Source organism: Zonotrichia leucophrys, chromosome 6, assembly GCF_028769735.1.
Source record: "Zonotrichia leucophrys gambelii isolate GWCS_2022_RI chromosome 6, RI_Zleu_2.0, whole genome shotgun sequence".
NCBI classification, from domain to species: domain Eukaryota; kingdom Metazoa; phylum Chordata; class Aves; order Passeriformes; family Passerellidae; genus Zonotrichia; species Zonotrichia leucophrys.
This window is the reverse complement of record NC_088176.1, coordinates 26,168,868-26,187,093: the sequence shown is the minus strand read 5'-3', so window position 1 is coordinate 26,187,093 and position 18,226 is coordinate 26,168,868. Positions and strand designations below refer to the sequence as shown.

Here is an 18,226-nt window from a genome sequence, read left to right as displayed (position 1 = left end):
ACCGGGAACGCGCTGCTCTCGCCGGTATTTACCCGTTCGGTGAAGGCTGCGGGGCGGGAGCATCAAACGCGTTCTGTGCCCACCGACCCCGCCATAGCGCCGGGGCCGGGGGGGCTGTGAGGGCCCGGGGGGCGTGGGGGTGTCCCGGGGCGTTTCCCGAGGGGCGGGGGCGTGTCTGGGGTGTGTCCCGGGCTGTGTCCCGTATCCCGGGTGTGTCCCGGGGCGGTGGCGCCGGTGCAGCGCCCGCGGCCCCGCCCCGCCGTGACCTCAGCGCGCCTCACGTGGTGCAGGTGCGGCCCCCGCCCCGCCGCTCCCGGCGCTCCCTCCCTCCGTTCCCTCCGCGCCCCGCGGATGCGCTGGAGCCTCCGCGCCCCCGCAGGTCTGTCCGCGCCGGTGAGGGGCGGGGGGCGGCGGAGCCAGGCCGGGCCCGGCCGCGGTGCCGGGCCCGTCCCCAGCGCAGGCCCTCGGCGAGGCGGGGCCTCTCGCAGTGCGGCTGAGGGGGTCGCGCCGCAGGCCGGGCCGGGCCCCGGAGCGCGGGGTGAGCGGGGCGGCCCGTCCTGGCCCGGGCTCCGGTGATGCCTCAGCCCCGCCGCAGCCGGGAGCGCCTTGACAGCCCGGCAGGCTCCGGCCCCGGTGGCCAGGGTGACCGGGACACCGCGTCCTGGCGTTACGGGGAGGGGCCGCAGAGCAAACCCGACCCTCCCAGATCCTCCCCTCTGCCTGTTGGTAGGCTGCAGTCTGTGGTGGTGACATCCCTCCGGTACTGTGGGGTACCCGCTGCAGGCGGTTTTCAGGGCAGGGTAATAAATCCGTTAATTTGATCGCACTGAGGCGCCTCCATTGCCCGGGACTCGCGCCTTGGGCGCCTCGGGGCGAGTGCGCCGCTGGAAAACCTCCTGCAGGTCAACTTTGTGTGTGCAGAGTCAGGATTCTCCATAGAGCACGGCATACCTGTGCTGGGGGAAAAGAAACATTTAGTGCATGGAGGTATCCCTGAAGTAGCCTTATTTAATAAGGATATTCCCTCTATCTGTAATTTAAATTATCTGTGATAATCTTTTGGAGAAACTTTATCATGTTCGTCCATTTTTTTTTCAATGTCAGCCTTGTTTTATTTGAATTACTCAGTCTTAAGGAGAACTTTAAGAGTAAGCTGTGTGGGGAATATTGTGGGAAATTATCATGATAGTGGATGAAGAACTATTTTTATGAAATATGAAGCAGATTTTTTTTAACCACCACTTCTGCAGAGCATGAAGAGCATTAGCAGCAGGCCTTCACATGGATTAAGAAACTCAGTAATGGCACTGACAATACCAGGAGGATATTCATTCATATGTGCAGTGTATTTATACTGAAAGTGATTTTGAAAAGAGCTGGATAAAAACTTTATTATCAGAAGTGTCTGCTGTCTGTTTTCCACATGCTTCTGGGTGAAACCTGGGAAGAATGATTCCCAAGGCTGTCTGTGACATTAGGGCACTGCTAGAGGTGGAAGTGCCAAGGTGAAAGCTAGGTCGTTGTTTGAGACAGAACAGCTGCAGGAATTTTCAGCTACTCGGGGCTTTTGTTCCACCATTTTGAGGGTGCTGTGGTGCATTAAATATCAGGTTGTTCTTGTGGTTCATTGCTTCTTTCTTATTTTTGACCCCTGGTAGAGATTTAATTAATGCCATTCTTTAGGTTGCTGTTAGCTCAGCCGGATCCCTTTCCAATGACTGTTTTCATTTCAGGGTTGGTTTGGGAAGCATAGCGGAGCGGAACGCGTGTGGCTGCTGCCGGCTCGGTGCGCTGTCCGGGGTGCTGATTTCGGAGTGGCAGCCGCAAGGCCGAGCGGGCTGGGACGCTCTGTGATCACGCTGGGGGTCTCTGCTTTGTTCAGCTGCTGACAGCTGACATCTGTGCTGAAGAGTGATGTGTGCAGAAGGAAAAACTAGGAAGAAGTCAGGGCTTTGGAGTCATATTAATCTGGAACTGAAATCTGGTTGGGATGACTTAGCTGCTGCATGCTTTTATAGATTGCATATTCAGTAGTTACTGCTTGAGGTATGGCTCTGACCTCGTTTGGAAATTTAAATGGAGCCAGAGGGAAGTGACTGGTACCACCTACAAGCTCTTTTCCCTGTTATATATTATGTCATTTGCACCCATTTTCCAATCTCCTTGATAAATTTTTTTTATTCTGTTATGTGTTCTTTACTAACTTCTAGAAGAAAGAACTACACATTCTTCAGGCAGAAATATGATGAAAAAAAAATGTAAAATTACCTGTGCTTAAGAAGCTTGCTGCTGCAGTATGGTAAACTGGGAAAAATAATCCTCTTTTCCTTCTCTCTCAAGTCTTTACAAAGTACTTTAAGTGAGAGTAGGTAATCCCTTAGGAGATAGTGTATGTGTGCTAAGGTTCTGTGGCAGAGGGTAAGATTTGCATGCAATAAGGCAGGTGTAATTTATTATTATTGTTATTTCTGTGAGAATGGGCACAGACACAAAGTTGTAAGTGCCATGGTGACCTCTCTGTTCTTACTGTTATAACATGTTGAAGTCTCACCCACTTTTGCAACATGACATCATGAATGCTTGCTGTTAAACCTTACAGAGAATTAGCATGCAGACAGTATATGAGTTCTGTCAGAGCCCTTGCAGGACTTAATCTGCTTCCACAATGTTGCTCATGGTGTTCCTGTTCCTCCAGTTGCCCAGGAGCTCTGGTCAGAGATGGGTGTTGACACAGGTGTTGTGATAAACTAAATAAAAAGTGGGCAATAACACTGCTGAGAGGGAATCAGCATGCCAGTAGCCCAGCTGTTGCCAGTTTGCTGCAAATGCCAGGTGGAGAGAGAAGAGTGTGTGGTTTTGAGGAGCTCATAGGTTGAAATGAGGACTGGGTGCTGGTTTCAGTGCTGCTGCCTTGGAGGAACGCTTGCCATGTGTCTGGGCACATGGAAAGTGGACAAGGGCCTGTTTAGAGCATCAGTGAGAGGTGATGGCTGCTGCTCTTAGGAGCTACAGCTCAGCTCTGCTGCTGGGTGAGAGTGAAAAGGCTGCAGAGTAGACAAGGGAATCTGGTGTGATCAAGGACAGTTCCCTGCTGGAATGATAGGTTAAGGTAGTGGCCAAGAAAAGGATCTAGTCATCAGCTTTGAAACAGATGTTGAGCTAAAAATGTGATGCTAGAGAAGAACAAGCAGTAATACTGTTTTATTTAGTAGGAGCCCTTTTCCTTTTTTCCTTTTTTCCTTTTTTCCTCTTTTCTTTTTTTCTTTTTTTCTTTTTTTCCTTTTTTTCTTTTTTCTTTTTTTTTCTTTTTTTTCTTTTCTTCTTATGTTCTTTTTTCTTTTTTAGAATCAATATTAACTTTCAAATTGGATGATGAAAAATATCACTGTTCCTATCCCTTAGAAAATTAGGCATTCTGTAACCATGTTTTGTTTTTTGAAAGGAGGCTGTAAGAGGAGAAGCAGTGGGAAAATAATGCGATTTATATACAGAAATGTTTATGAAGATTTTTTTATAGTATCTAGGTTTGAATTAGAGATAAAGAAATCTTAACATGTAATAGGTAACATTAAATTTTTTTCTGTTACTCAAAATAGTGAGTAACAACAACAGTGTTTTTTTAAAAAAACTTTGAAGTTCATTTGGCAGCTCCTTACTTTTGTTTTTAGCAATTGTTCAGTCACACCAAACAACAAAAGGCCTTGGTTTTTACCTTGGACCAAATACATAATTTCTCCAGATGGACAGCTAAACAAATGAGAGACACTTCGGAGTTAAATCTGAATTTTACTTCTAAATTAATACCTTATCCTTCATGATATTGTAGGTTTTTAAATACCTAAAAAATGAAAACAAAATTAATCATTTCTTTTCATGCTATTGCTCTCTCTTTGCAGTTTTAGCAATTTCAGCATTAGGATTATATTATTTTGGGACTAATTTTAAGATGCATTTATTCTTTTTTTATTTTGAAGGTGACCCCTGATTCCCTTTGCTAGCACTGGAGCTGATGGGGTTCAGCATTCAGAAGATTCAACCCTTATTGTGGGAAATTGACTTGGAAAATTGAATTTCTCAATTCAGAATTGCATGGAATCTGCTATCCTTGTTACAAAGCTCGTAAGAGATCATTGGAAGCGCAAGATAAATGTTTCCAGTTAGGCAAACAAATTAAAGTGAGCCTTTTCTCAGTGTTTCACTGTTTGGTTGAAGGCTAATGTCAATATGAACACTTAACTAACACTGCTAATGATTTGGTCAGCTCCGTTACTCGGGGCAGGAATTTGAGGTTGCAGCTTTTTGTTTTCTACAGCACCTATGGCTGTGGCTCCAACTCTGAAGGGAGCTTCATGCCTAGGCCTGAGCTTTGTACTAGGGCTCTGTAGCCAGAAACCTCAGTTTTTGCTGTGAGGCTGAAATGTGTCTACAATTCATTGGCTCTTTTTCTGATTAAGTTTGGTTTGATTTTATTAATAGACTTGGATCGTCTGGCTAATAAACAAACATGAGTCATCTGAAGTTGTTTGCAGCTACGCTGAAGAGGCATGGCTTTAAACTTCTGGAAAATCAGGATATAGCCAGAAGGGCATTTTTACATGGCCAACGGTATGCTTCATCAGGAACCTCAGAGTCAGTCCTGAGTGGGAGTAATTCCAATTACATGGAGGAAATGTACTGTGCATGGCTTGAAAACCCTGAAAGTGTACATAAGGTAAGTCTAAAACTTGACTGTAATGCTGGGTTAAGAGTGGAATAGGTTTCTTTTACTTTGTCACTTGCTTTTTAATAAAAAGTTCAGGAAAAGGTGTTGTGTGAAATGAAAAACATGAAATTAATTTCCCACCCTATTGATTGGTGTAAGATGTGATATTGCAACTATGAAAGTACAGGGGAGGAACGAGCATGGTGAGCAGAGCAGAAAGAAGGATAAGTACAGACCAGAAATAGACAGCTGCTCTGAAACTTTATTCCTCCATGGAAATGCTGGTCAAGCAGTCAGTTAAGTAATTCACTACATCCAGAAGAAGACCCAAGAATAAAATATATTTAGTTTTTAGGTTTATAGTAAGGCTGTACCAGAAAATGTATTTAAATAAAACGTTGATGTTGGTACTTCTAAGCTGTCTGAAGAAGATGAATGTTCAGTTGTCTTTGGATTACACTATGGAAGTTGTAACCTTAAAACTGAATCTGAAATGGTCAGAATATTATTCTGAAGTATCTTGAAAAGTATTTTGTTTTGAATCTCTCCCTCTCTCCAGGCAGTAGACATTTGTTTGCTTTTCTAAAAGCTCTATTACCCAAATCCTTTCTTGTGGACAAAATACGTGGGCTTATTTTTTAACAAGCTTTCTGCTGACAAAGAGGGCTCTGTTATGGTGATACATGTATAATAACTTAAGAAGTTGATGAGAAGCCTGATCAATTCTAAGACAGACAAGTCATTTTCCAGGAAGTAATGTGAATTGTGCCCAAAATGTTTACCAAATTGGTTGTCTGTTCCCTTATTCTCAAGGCATGTATATCAAAATGTCACTTAGAAGTTGTTGTTCTAAGTCTGACAATCTGTCTAGAGTGTGAGGAAGTGACGCATGCCGAGGGCAGAAACTAAAAAGGAAACCAAAAAGGGTGGTTTTGTAGCTGCTTTTTTCTTGGGATGTTGTGTATGAATTTAGTCTTGTTGAAAGGTGACATATGCAGTGCCAGCCCTGAAGACTGACTGTTATTCACACAGATGATTGACCCTTGGTCTTCTGTGTTACACCTGAACTTGGGATGGAGAAACCTTCTCCAGGAATGGCTCCTTCTCATCTGACTTGGAGCCCTTGTGCTGCAGCTGCCAGCTGAGCTGCACCAGTGTGGGTGGGATAGCATGTTGTGTGCTGTTGAGAGGTTTTTGCAGATTGAGGAGTTTTTGTTAGACAGTGGCCATATTCAGCCGATGCACAATCCAGCCTGCTTGTACTAATGGACAACGGTCACGTACACAGGCAATGAATAATGGACATATTCAGAAATGGGGTCGGTATATCCTTGAAAGAGATACAAGAAGAAGAATCATCAGGACTCAGCAAGTTTGTCAGCAAGTTTGGGAAAGTCAGAATAAAGTAAATCATGGGTGGGCCTGACGAGCACAGCAAGACGTGTGAAAAATTAGGTGATCCAATCAGCATTCTAATTTAGGCGCATGAACTGCCAGGATTAACCAATCATGTATTAGCTAGAGACGCGTGGACAGTAGAGATTTATTATAAATATAGTCTTTTTAGGGATAATAATTTTGGCTTCACTGGATCATGTTGGTCATGGTGTGTTGTCCCTGAACCTCCTCGTCCTGCAGTGTGGGTGCACTGAATTTCTGCAAAAAGCCCTCATGGTGTGTCAAGGCTTTAGATCGACCCCAACCCTTTTATCCTGGGGGATACTGAAGGGATGAACTCATGCATAAGGAGTGCGTGGTGACATCAATGTGACATCTTGGTTTTTATTGTATTTACATTACATTGGCTTCTGGCTAACTTTTTTCCTTCTAGATGAGTGCAATTCCTGGTTCAGCCCCTTTGCATGGGGTGCGTTCTGCTGCAGGGAAGCGCTGCAGGTGTCTCTGTGGGCGGGAAGTTCCCTCCGTGCAGGCAGGGGGTGCAGAGCCCGCCGCAGCCGGAGCGCTCCGCCCGGAGCTGCCCAGGGTGCTGAACCGGGGCTGCCGGAGATGCTCACCTGCTCGGGTAGGCAGGAATGCTACAAACCCTGCCGAAAGGCCATCCGACTCATCTGGCAGTGCAGGGATCTGATATGGATCCCGCTGAGGTGATGCAGGTTGTGGGTTGGACAGCAAGCAATAAATGATTTGGCTGAGGAATGCAGAGTGTGGCCCAGGGAGTGGATCCGACGTGATTCAAGATGCATTTTTGTCGTGGTTTAACCCCATCTGGCAACCACACAGCCACTTGTGCTTTCTCTCTCACACATGCACGAATGGGGGAAAGAATTAGCAGGGTGGAAGTGAGAAAACATGTGGATGGAGATAAGGACAGTTTAATAGGGAAGCAAAAGCTGCGTGCACAAGCAAAGCAGAACAAAACAAGGAATTCATTCACCAACTCCCGTGGGCAGGCAGGTGTTCAGCCATCCCCAGGACAGCAGGGCTGCAGCACATGTAATGGTGACTTGGGAAGACAAGCACCATCACTGAATGTCTCTCTTTCCTCCTTCTTTCCCCATGCTGAGCATGATGTGGTTTGGAGTATCCCTTAGGTCAGTTGAGGTCAGCTGTCCTGGCTGTGTCCCTCCCAACTCCCTGTGCACCCCCAGCCCCGTCACTGGTGGGATGAGGAGCAGAAAGGCCCTGACACTGTGTAAGCTCTGCTCAGCAAACAGAATATAACATAAACATAACAAAGATGTCTCTATATTGCCAACCCCCTTTTAAAATCCAAACCAGTTACTGTGAATTAACTACCCCAGCCCAAACCAGCACAATTATAAAACTGTGTGAATTCTTTCCTAGGTTAACTGTGTTTAATAAACTTGTGACAGTAACAAACTGAAGTAAATTCACTGTGTCCCTGATTTATGAGGCTTGAAAGAATATGATGGATGGAAATAATGGATTACAGCTATTCTTGCCTAAATTATTCGTTTTCTCACAGCCTATAAGAAAAGGGGAGGGGGAGAAGAATGCCAATTAAATTTTATTTTGTTTCATCAACAAAATTAATTTTTAGTTTCTTGAAAACCATTTCATTTAATTGCCTGAAAGCTGTTAATACCTTCCCAAGATTTTTGTTGACAGAATTTGTACAATTTGAGCTTTCATAAAACTAGTTAAAAATGTTAAGGGTTGAAATCACCCTGTTTTCTTAAAAATACAGAAAAAATCATGCTGTGATTTTGATTGTAAAGTTATGCATTTGTCATTCAGGTATAGAAAGGAGAGGAAGTGTTGGAAAATAATGTCAAGAGACACCACGTGATGTTGATTATGATTTTGTTAATGATTTAGCTCTCTGCAGGCCACTCATTTTTGTTGTTTTATTTGGTATGTCCAGCATGATTTAGAGATCCAGTTTGTACATTTAGACATTGCATTCTCTTTTCTTATTTTCCTTTTTATACTTTATTTCTCCTCATGTTTCCTCTTAGATAACCCTTTTTCAGAGGGGATGTGCCTCCTCATCGATTAGCTGGAAAAGCTTGATTTTTCCTGGGCTTTAAAAGTCCTACTCTATTCACTTGTACTTAGAAACTCCAATTAATCAGGGCTCCTGAACTGATTTCCCCCTCAGAAGGTTTGACTGGGCATGTCTTCCCATGTAGGCTTATTTAGAGCTGTTTGAAGTATGGCAGCCACATTCCAAAGTTTTCTAAGATTTACTCCTTTCTATGTTTATCATGGTATCATACCAGGGAATATGCCTGTATATTATATATATTTTATATATATATATAAAGAGTTTTTATTCTTTGTACAAATCAACTTCAGATGATTTCCTGCTTTTTCTTGCCTTTTGAATTTCCTGCCATCAGAGTAGCCAAAACAACAATCAGAATAAAATGACGTGTGCTCTGAAAAAGGCATCATTATTTCTCCTTGAAGCTTGGTGTCAGGGCCATAGATCATAAGAGAGAAGCTTGACAAGGCTCAGTTATTACTATCACAAGATTAATTACAAAACTGCATGGTTTGCTGTGAGTACATAATGCCTGCCATGTTATCCTGTGTGCAGCTGCTCTGCTGTGAGTGTGCAATCACCTCCTTGGTTTATGGACCAGGAAAAGGTGGGGGGATTTGTTTTGCTTTGACTTCATTTTATTAATTTTCTTTTTAAATTATATAGTGGTGCTCAGTGTGTGTCTTCTAAGGCTTTACTGTTCTCACTGTAGTTGATGAATATTGTGATGGCACTAGGAAAAACCCCAAACCATCAAGAGAAAGCATATGTTACTTGTTATTCTAATTGCATCACTGTTTATTATATGAAAGTAAAGTATAGCCACTGAATCATTTGAATTGTGTTATATTACTTGAGAAAATAATGGTTAACTACAATATAGATTTGCTGGCAGAAGGAAAGAAAATGTATCATCTCTCACTATAGTACTTTGTTTTCTGAATATATTTCTGTATTATAAATCTCCTCTACCATTTTCTTGATGAACTTTACTAATTTAGTTGAGAAGCTGCAGGTTTGCAGTGAGAGCAAGCTGCTCTTCTATCTGCTCAGTCACATGGCAAATGCTGTTGCCAAAGACTGACATTGATACACAGAACTTGAAGACTATAATCTGGTATCAATCTTGAAAGACACTATAGAAATTTGTAGAGGCTTTGATGGATGTGTATCTAGTAAAAACTAATTTTCTGTAGCCAAATGATGTATTTTCCCTCCCCTCTGATTAAATGTCAAGCCTGTCCAACAAATCAATAAGTTCAAAAATGTGATAGGAAAAAGTCTGGGTCCATTCTGTCTCAGCTGGCTGCATCTTCAGATGGAAACGTTTTCTTTATATTTGTGAGTTTGCATGAAGAAAGAGGCCCATAGTGATTCTCCTTAAACAGATCACTTGTTGGGCAAGTCTTTTTGGAATTTGTTAACAACTCTCTCAGCAGAGCACTTGTCTAAAAACACAATCAGTTGTTTGTGGGACTGTGCTGTGATAATTTTACATTTAAATGAAAGGTTTTACTCAAAAAAGGAACAGTTATGTTATTATCATCATTGTGTATGTATCATGGTGTTAGAAAAGGTAAGGAAGAAACCTTAACATAAGCAAAGCAAATTCTTTATTAAAACTTTGAATGTGAGAGATGTCATGGATCCTAGTGTATTTTAAGAATTTCCTAATTTAATGTTTAATAATAATTTTTTACTGCGTATTGCCCAAATAATTTCTCCAGTCTAAGTAGCTTTAGTAGTTAAAGAAGGGATTGTGATTGTTTTTCACTGTCTGGGGTCTCCAGACTCTCGGACTGGGTGCTCTGTAGGCATGGAATAACAATACTGTTCCTAACACAGACCAGGAAGGTGAATAGAGAGAATCCCAGCTGAAATGCAGTCACACTAATGGGCTCTTGTAGACCATTTATAGGGTGTAAATTCAGACTTCTAATCTCAGTGTGGCTGCCAAGATGTCAAGGTAAGAAGAATATAGGAAACAGGCATAAATAAGAGAAGGGAGGAGGAATGAATGCTTCATCAGTGTCTGGAACTGGCTACCACACATGATGTGTCTGCCTTAATTTGTCAGGGCATATAAAAGTCAGGCTATGTTTAGATAAGCCTGTGTAAGAGCAGGGTGATAAATTAGGTTTACTGTATTTGTATTGATGCAGCTTTGTATGAATAAAGAAGTAAGAGGGGTGCATTAAAACAATGATTCTTGGGCAGGGGCCTCATGCTAATGATGAGGTTCCCACCCACAGGTTCAGTGAATCCCCCCAGTTCCCAGCTTGAGCTTGGAAGGTTGGGTGATATTTAGCTCCTTTATGCTGCCTCTCTCATGGTGTTTCTGAACACCTTAGAACTTTTAGAAATTTCAGTATGAAGACTTTTTGTTAATGAAAGCAAAAAGGATTTTGTAAATATTTTTCTGTCATGCTATGCTTGTGAGTTCTGTAATGCAAGTATTATGTAATCTTTTAAAAAGAATTGGTTTGGACTACTTTTTCTGTTTTCTGGCACTTGGTTCTTTGAAATGTAATGGAAATCTGCAAAGCTAGAAGCCTTGCAGAAATTTATCTCTTGCAGTTCTTCTGTTCCAGTAACAAAGATATGTAAGTTTTAAATAGCTTCCTTTTTGTTTTCTGAAGTTAGCCAGCTGAGGGGATGTTTTACACAGGCTTCCTTCTTTGCCGAGTACAAGTGTCTCACATGTTTAGTCCCATTTGCTGCTCTCTGTTAGCATTCATATATCTGATACCATTCTAACCTGGCAGTGACCACATCATCAGAATGGAAACAGTTCAGGAAAACAAGATTGGAGCTTATGTGAATGAAGGAGCTTGTGTCAAAGCACAGAAGGAAATAAAAGGATCTCTTGTTTGTTGTGATTCAGTTTCTGAGAGAAGGACTTTTCTAAACTTATGACTTGTACCTGAAACCAGGCCCATAATTTCTTTCATAGTAAGGTAACCTAAGCTGGTGAGGAAAGGATCTTAGAACAAGTCTCACTCAAAAAAGCTTTAATTGCTTTTAATTTCAAGAAAAGCTCTTAAGGACTGATTCTGATTTAGCATAATCAGTGAGTGTCTTGAAGTACCCTAAGTTCTATAAGAATCATTAATGAAATGGGTTTACTTTATTAAGGTTCTTTGTTCTATAGGCTTGATAGCTCTTTACCAGCAGCACTATATTGTACTCATTCTTGGCTGCCTGAATAAACAGCACAATTAAAAAGAGCTGTGTGATTGGATAATATATGGAGATGCTTTACAGTCCTGTGTGCTGCAGAGTTTTCTGCTGAGCAAGCTTGGTGTGAGAAGTGAGAGGAAGAGTGTTCTGTGTAAATAAAACATACAGTTCAACTGAGACTGGGATGTATCAGTGCTCTTTTTTTTGCTGTCTGTGAGTAGAGTTTGACACTGTACTGCAGTGAGGTTCCCTTTGCAGTTTGAATGTTGCATTGCAGTTTTGATGAGACTTTTATTTGATGTTATAAATATTTCTCTTCTCTGTGCACGTGTGCAGTCCTGGGATGTGTTTTTCCGGAGCGCTGCCGCTGGCCAGGCAGCCCAGCAGGCAGGGAAGGGCTCGTTCCTGCAGAGCCACGGGCTGGCCCCCACACCCACCACGGCTGAGAAGGTTGTGGAGGACCACCTTGCTGTGCAGTCCTTGATAAGGGCATACCAGGTAAGTGCATTTGGGGTAGGGGTGGGAAGGCCTCTTCTCTGCAAACACCCTTCTTCCTATTTGTGTTCTCATCATCCAGAGGAGGCAACGAGGCTGGGGAGGGGCTGGGAACACAAGCCCTGTGAGGAACATTTGAAGGAACTGGGGTTGTTTAGCCTGGAGAAGAGGAGGCCTAGAGGTGACCTTATTGCTCTCTACACCTTCCTGAAGGGAGGCTGCAGACAGGTGGGGTCAGTCTCTTCTACTGGGCAGCACTGACAGAACCAGAGGACACAGTCTCAAGCTATGTCAGGGAAGGAATAAGTTGGATATTGGGAAAAAATTTTTCACCAAAAGAAAATAAAGTACTGGGATGCTCTTCCCAGGGAGGTGGTAGAATCACCATCTCTGGATGTGTTTATAAAAAGACTGGCCATGGCACTTGGTGCCATAGTCTAGCTGAGGTGTTAGGGCATAGGTTGGACTCGATGATCTTAGAGGTCTCTTCCACCCTCATTAATCATTCTGTGATTCTGTGATTTGTATTCTGGTCTTAACTACTGTCTTGCTTCTGATCCAAAAGCCCTTGAACTGGACAGCTTTCTTTCCAGGACAGTGTCTGAACATGGAAGTGTTGGATTCACACTGGGGTAATCCTTTGGGTTGCAAACTCATAGTCCAGATTACCCACAGACCTGATGTTGGTCATCTGACTAAGCCCTGAAGGACTTTATGGAGACAGTGGTTTGTGAAAGTCTGTCTTCACCTCTGGGAACGGTTTTGCTACAGTTCTAAATGTTACTGCCAAAGGATGGAATGTACTTGCCTTATCATACATCTAAGGTGAATCTTGAGATTCCTGATTTGAGCAGGATTATAGGTAAAAAGAGAGAGGAGAAATGATGAATTAACCAGAAAGTGAATTTTGGGAGGCTGACAGTACTGACTTTGGTTTAACTTCGATGGATTGTTTTAGAGAGCTGTTCATCAAAATTGATTTTGTTTCACACTCTGATTTTTAACCCTTTTATTAAATTAAGAAATTAAGTCTAATTTCATTATTTTTCCTCTAAAAGAGGAAGGAATTTGGAAATAGGACAGTGGATTTTGTTAGATAGTTTCCAAATGAAAAAAAAAAGTTTAAATATTTTTGTTTAGACTTGTATTTAGTATCTTAGTTTCAATGAAAGGCTTACAAATGGTGTAAAAACCTCCCCCCCCAAAATAACCTACCCATAACACTAGATCTGTGTTTAACAAAATATCCCACATGTATTTTAAAACTAGTAACTTACCAAGAAGTTTCCTACAGCTTGATTTGAGCAGATCTGTTCCTCCCTGCCCCAAGTATTTTAAATCCTGTTTGGTGTCATGAAAGGAGTAGAAGAGGAACTTCTTAAAAACCCTTTTTTGTACACATCACATTGTCACCATTGAGTTGGAGGGTTTTTGTAAAAGAGTAGAAATGTTTGTGAATATGAAGAATATGTGAAATTTACTTAGAAATAGATTTGTAGAAAATAACCAATTTTGCAGTAAAAATTCGGTGAAGTATTAGAGAAAATTGGAGAATGTTGGGCTGCTTTGACCCAATTTACTTGAAAATAGTTCAGGGATTGCCATTTTGCTCGCTGTGTTTGTCAAGTGATGGAACAGAAATGCCTGTAGAAATGGCAGGCACCCATGTGTCTGCAACAAACAGTCACAGAGGATTGCCTAAGGCAACTGTCTGCTTTTTAAAAGGTATTTAGTACCCTCTAAATTCAGTGCTGAAGGGGTATGATAATTTGTGACCTTCCTTTGCCTGATAATGAAATGAAATGGAGAAGGATACAGAATTTTCATTTCTCAAACCTGTCAATGTTTTATGGCTTTGTGGTAAACTGCTTTGTGGTCTGTTGAGCTGGACTTTGAGAAGCAGTTAATCTATTGCCTGTTCTACCAGAGAGCACTGGGCACACTGAGGAAAGGAGTTTCAGTGGGATGTGTGTGCTTAACAAAAGTGAGGTCAGAGAAATCAAGGTCTAGTTTCTGGTACTCTGTACTTGCATTTAACCACGTGGCAACCAATGGCAATTTTCTATGTATGTATTTTCACAAGGTTGATCTCTGATTTTTGCTACTACCGATGCTACTGTTTTCTGTATTCAGTGAAAGTAGTAGGACTTAGTAAAAATGCCTTGATATTGAGGGAAATACTGTCTTTTAGTGAAAGACCAGACTGCTCCTGGAATAATATGGCACAGCATTTATTGCTCTGCCTTTCTGGGTTTTGGCATTCCTGCTGATCTTCTTCCTTTTCCTATGAATACTGAAGAGCAGATGTAACTTAGGCAGGTGAATTCTTTCCCGTTGATGATGTTTGAGATAGAATTGTTTGCTTTGTTCCAGTCAGATAAACTTAGTGCTGCTGTAAACAGTCAGATGGCACAGATGTTGCTATGGGCATCATTTGGCCTGTCAGAGTTTCATTACTGGTGATTCATGAGATGCAAAGAATCACAGAAGTCAGGCTGAGATTACAGGGCTGGTAGTTCCAAAAAAAGATGCCATATTTCTGGTTTCTTATGACTGGAAACCATTTTGTTATAAACTCTCCTGAAAATATACAATAAGTGAACAGTGTTTTTACACCCTTCTTGATGAACCACACTCTAATCATATCCTATTACAGTGTAATGCACTTCACTGTTAATGTTGCACTTTCTAATTTTTCAGGGTTTTTCAGGGGCAATTAGGATACTAGTAGTGTGAATGAAATACTACCCAAGAGATGCAAATTTCTTGTTAAAAATGAAAATTATATGGAGAAATCATTAATATATTCCTCTATACAAAGCTTTTAATGAGTTAATTTGGTACATGAGAGTCACACATAAGAGGCATATTAAAGATGGTTTTATATTTGTGATCTCTGGGATCAATTAGTTATTTCTTCTGTAGCAATATTATATGATAATTCACTGGTTTATAGCAACTTGTGGCATGCAGTAGCACCAGTTACACTGATCATTGAGAGCTGGCTAAATTCCTCACTCATTTGTGTTCTTCAGTGTCTTGAATATCAATTCTATCAGATCAAATTTCTGAAATTTCATCAATGAAAATAGGTGCTGCCAGATGCTATCTGATTTGGAGCAGAGCTCAGGAAGAGTGATCCCTTCACTTCCAATAGAAACTACTTCAGCACCAATCTATTTTAAATCAGCAATTCTGTATTTTAATATAATGCAGGTGCAGAAAGGAGGATTCAGGCAAAAATACAAAATAACTGAATTGGCAAATGGTAAGATCTATTAGGCTCATCAGAGTTACTTAATTTTACCCAGAGTCTGAGAGTGTACTCTCTAGTACCCTTCTTCACTAAAACTCCAGTGTAATCCCACTTAAATTGTGGGTCAGACAACATAATGAAGATTATATTGTAATGTGTATTTTTTGATAGAGGTATATGTGTAATCAGTGATATAATGCTTATTTTTTGTTCTTATGGGAAAACTTGAGAGTATGTAACCCTGTCATCAGGTTAGTTGTGTTTGCTTGTTCAGCTTAATGGCTGATATTATGGACAGATATCACTAACTTTTCCTTTTGTCTGACTTTTAGTGTGATTTCATCTTGCTCTGCTTTGCTCCTTTTTCAGATCCGTGGCCATCACGTGGCTCAGCTAGATCCCCTTGGAATTCTGGATGCAGATTTGGATTCCTTTATTCCATCTGACCTTATCACCACAATTGATAAACTCGGTGTGTAAGCTGTGTGCCTTCTCATTGAAATGCTCATTTATGTGTCCCTGCACTGAGGGGATTTCATAGACATTGCACAGATTCATAGAAAGGCTTGGGTTGGAAGGGACCTTAAAGATCACCTACTTCCAACTCCCCTCAATGGGAAGGGATGCCACATTTCAGGGATTCTTTTCTGCTTGCTGATATCATGACATAGAGCCTTTGAGCATCTGTAAGGAGGCAAAAATTTCAGGATGAAGGAGTTTCTACTCTGAGATCAGGTGAGGGTCCTGTGAATTCATCTTCTGATGAATGATTGTTATAAATGCTCTATTAACCCCCTAAATATTTATTTTTGAACCACACCAGAAATGAATACTAATCAATACATTCTGATTATCTTAATTATTCTTATAGCATTACAGTTCATACTTGTTTGAACTGGTGACATCTGAAGGGTAGTCAATGGGGAAACCAAGCAATAAAGAAAGCACTGGACAGAGGAACTTAGGGTAAATTTCATACCAAATTTGGAATCTAATGTCTAATACTTACTCCTTGTGTAAAATCTTGAAGAAGTCTCTTTGAAGTTAACAGAGAAAATGTGGAAAGCATACCTGTGGATATAAGCCAAGGGTGATTATATCTTCTATTAGAAACTTCAGTTTACTGCTAAAAGAAGATACACTAGGGTCTGCTTTTGCAAAGGTTGTTCTCATTGTTAGGAGGGCTTGTGTCTGAGAAATTGGCACTGATCAATTTCTTTGCCTCACTCTACTTGAATAAAAAAAACACCTGATTGATTTTTTCTCTGCTCTTCAATCTGCCTGGTTAGTTCAAAATGTGGTTTTCTACTTGATGAAGACACTGAATCAATTTTTCTTTGATGTGTAGGGAAGCTTTTTCGATCAGACACAGTGCAGGAAGTAAATAAAACACTCCCTGCCTAATTTTACTATAAGCATATCTACTCTTTGCTACTCTGATTTCTATTTCTGGTGTAGGGAAGGAAGCAGTTCTGATCATATAAAGAAAGTGGATACCTAAGACTAGAGGGGTGCTTACACAATTTGGGTCTTCTCTCTGAAGTTTGTCAGCTTTAATTAAAGAAAATTACCAACTAGAAAATACATGAGACATTTATTGAGCAAATATAATTAATTTGGAGCATTGGTGAGTCCTAGCATGTCAGTACACATTTCTTTACACTCTACAGATAATTTAGTACAGGGTGTTGTGACTGATCAGAAGGCATCCACTGAAGCCCTCATGCCCATAGGAAAAATATTCCAGACCTCTGAATGAGGTGGGGGGATGTGTTTGAGAGTGTAGCTGAGGAGATTTCAGTTTCTGAGGAGAAACAAAATTTCTAATCCAGTCTTGGCAAGCTAAAATAGGGGAAGATCTCAAATCCTATCCTTAGTGTTCCAGGCAGGAAACTTATGAAAGATCTTTGTCAGGATAGAAAATATTTTAATATTTTAGTTTTCTGTGTGTTTTCTTTGTCCCATCTTCTGATTTCTTATTGAGAAACCTTGTGGTAGGAAATTTCTTCTGAGAGTTGCTTCTGAAAATGCAGGTAGTTACAGATGTACTTAGTGCATGAGTCACAGTATGGAACTGATTTTAGGATTTCAGTGAGGGTGTATCTCTTTAAACACGAGGTGATGCTTCAGTAAATATGTGGTGCTGTGGTACAAAGCACAGATGTTCTGTGTGTGCCCAAATCACTCCTGTACGTGTTCTGCTTTATGCATGAGAGGGCATCAAGAGCCTTTGAAGTCTGAGGGAAAGTCAGCAAAAGTGAAGAAATAAATGCACTGCTTTGTTTCAAATGACACTAAAGGCCCTGTCATCCCCTGTGTCACTCTAACCTCCTGCTGGGAACAAACTTGTTACAATACCAAAAAGGAGAAGTAATGGTACCTATGCCTTTTTTGGCCATTCCAGGTCTGAAATTTTAATATATTATTGAAATTTTTATTAAAACCAAAATTAACATTTTAAAGTGTATTATTTTTAAAGCAAAAAACATGTTATTTACTGACAGTGCTGTATAGTAAAAGTGGTAGCAATGCAATCCTATGGCCTGTCTTCAACTCTTACATGCTGTTATTATTTCATCCTTAATTTGCTGCTTTGCTTTTATCTTCAGAAAAGTCACTTTTAAATCAATAAAGTGCTTAAATGTTATGTGCATGCTGTTTTATCACTGCTGAAGTGGATGTCTACAGCTTATCTGGAACCAAGATAAAGTGTTCAAAATTAAATATGGAGAAGGTGTTTTTAATCCTTCAAATATTTTCACATATGAAGGAACATATGTAGTTTTAATGTATATATAAGGTTCTATAACTGTGGGTGATGTGTATTGTAAGTGTTGTACTTGTTGCTTCTTGCAGTTATAAGGAACTATTTTTCCTTCCTTCATTTAACAGGATTAGTTAAACTTGTTTTATACAAGGCCTTTAACTTGCATTGATACCAGTCTTTCAGTCTTGTCTGTTGAGTGTTTTGGCTTTTGAAACTGCATAATTAGGCTAAATATTTTCTTAAATAATATTCTCAGCCAGAACAAATTTAGATGTGTCCAAAACAAGATGGATCAATGTGGTTAAACAAGTTTTAGATGGTGGGGATGTGGAAATCTGTGTATTTTATAAGGGGTCA

General features: G+C 40.9%; 1 protein-coding gene across 2 annotated transcripts in view; it reads left to right on the top strand.

The window, feature by feature from the left end:
* Positions 1–253: 253 nt before the first annotated feature.
* Positions 254–18,226, top strand: part of OGDHL (oxoglutarate dehydrogenase L) — a 48,106-nt gene continuing 30,133 nt past the window's right edge. The window contains exons 1-4 of one of the 2 annotated variants that reach the window (XM_064716209.1): positions 254–379; positions 4,477–4,711; positions 11,688–11,849; positions 15,472–15,574. In XM_064716209.1, the coding sequence (XP_064572279.1) occupies positions 4,505–4,711; positions 11,688–11,849; positions 15,472–15,574 (472 nt within the window). In that variant the 5' untranslated portion in view covers positions 254–379; positions 4,477–4,504. Of the gene's footprint in view, positions 380–4,160; positions 4,176–4,476; positions 4,712–11,687; positions 11,850–15,471; positions 15,575–18,226 lie in introns of those variants that run through there. The other variant, XM_064716210.1, reaches the window with a different exon arrangement.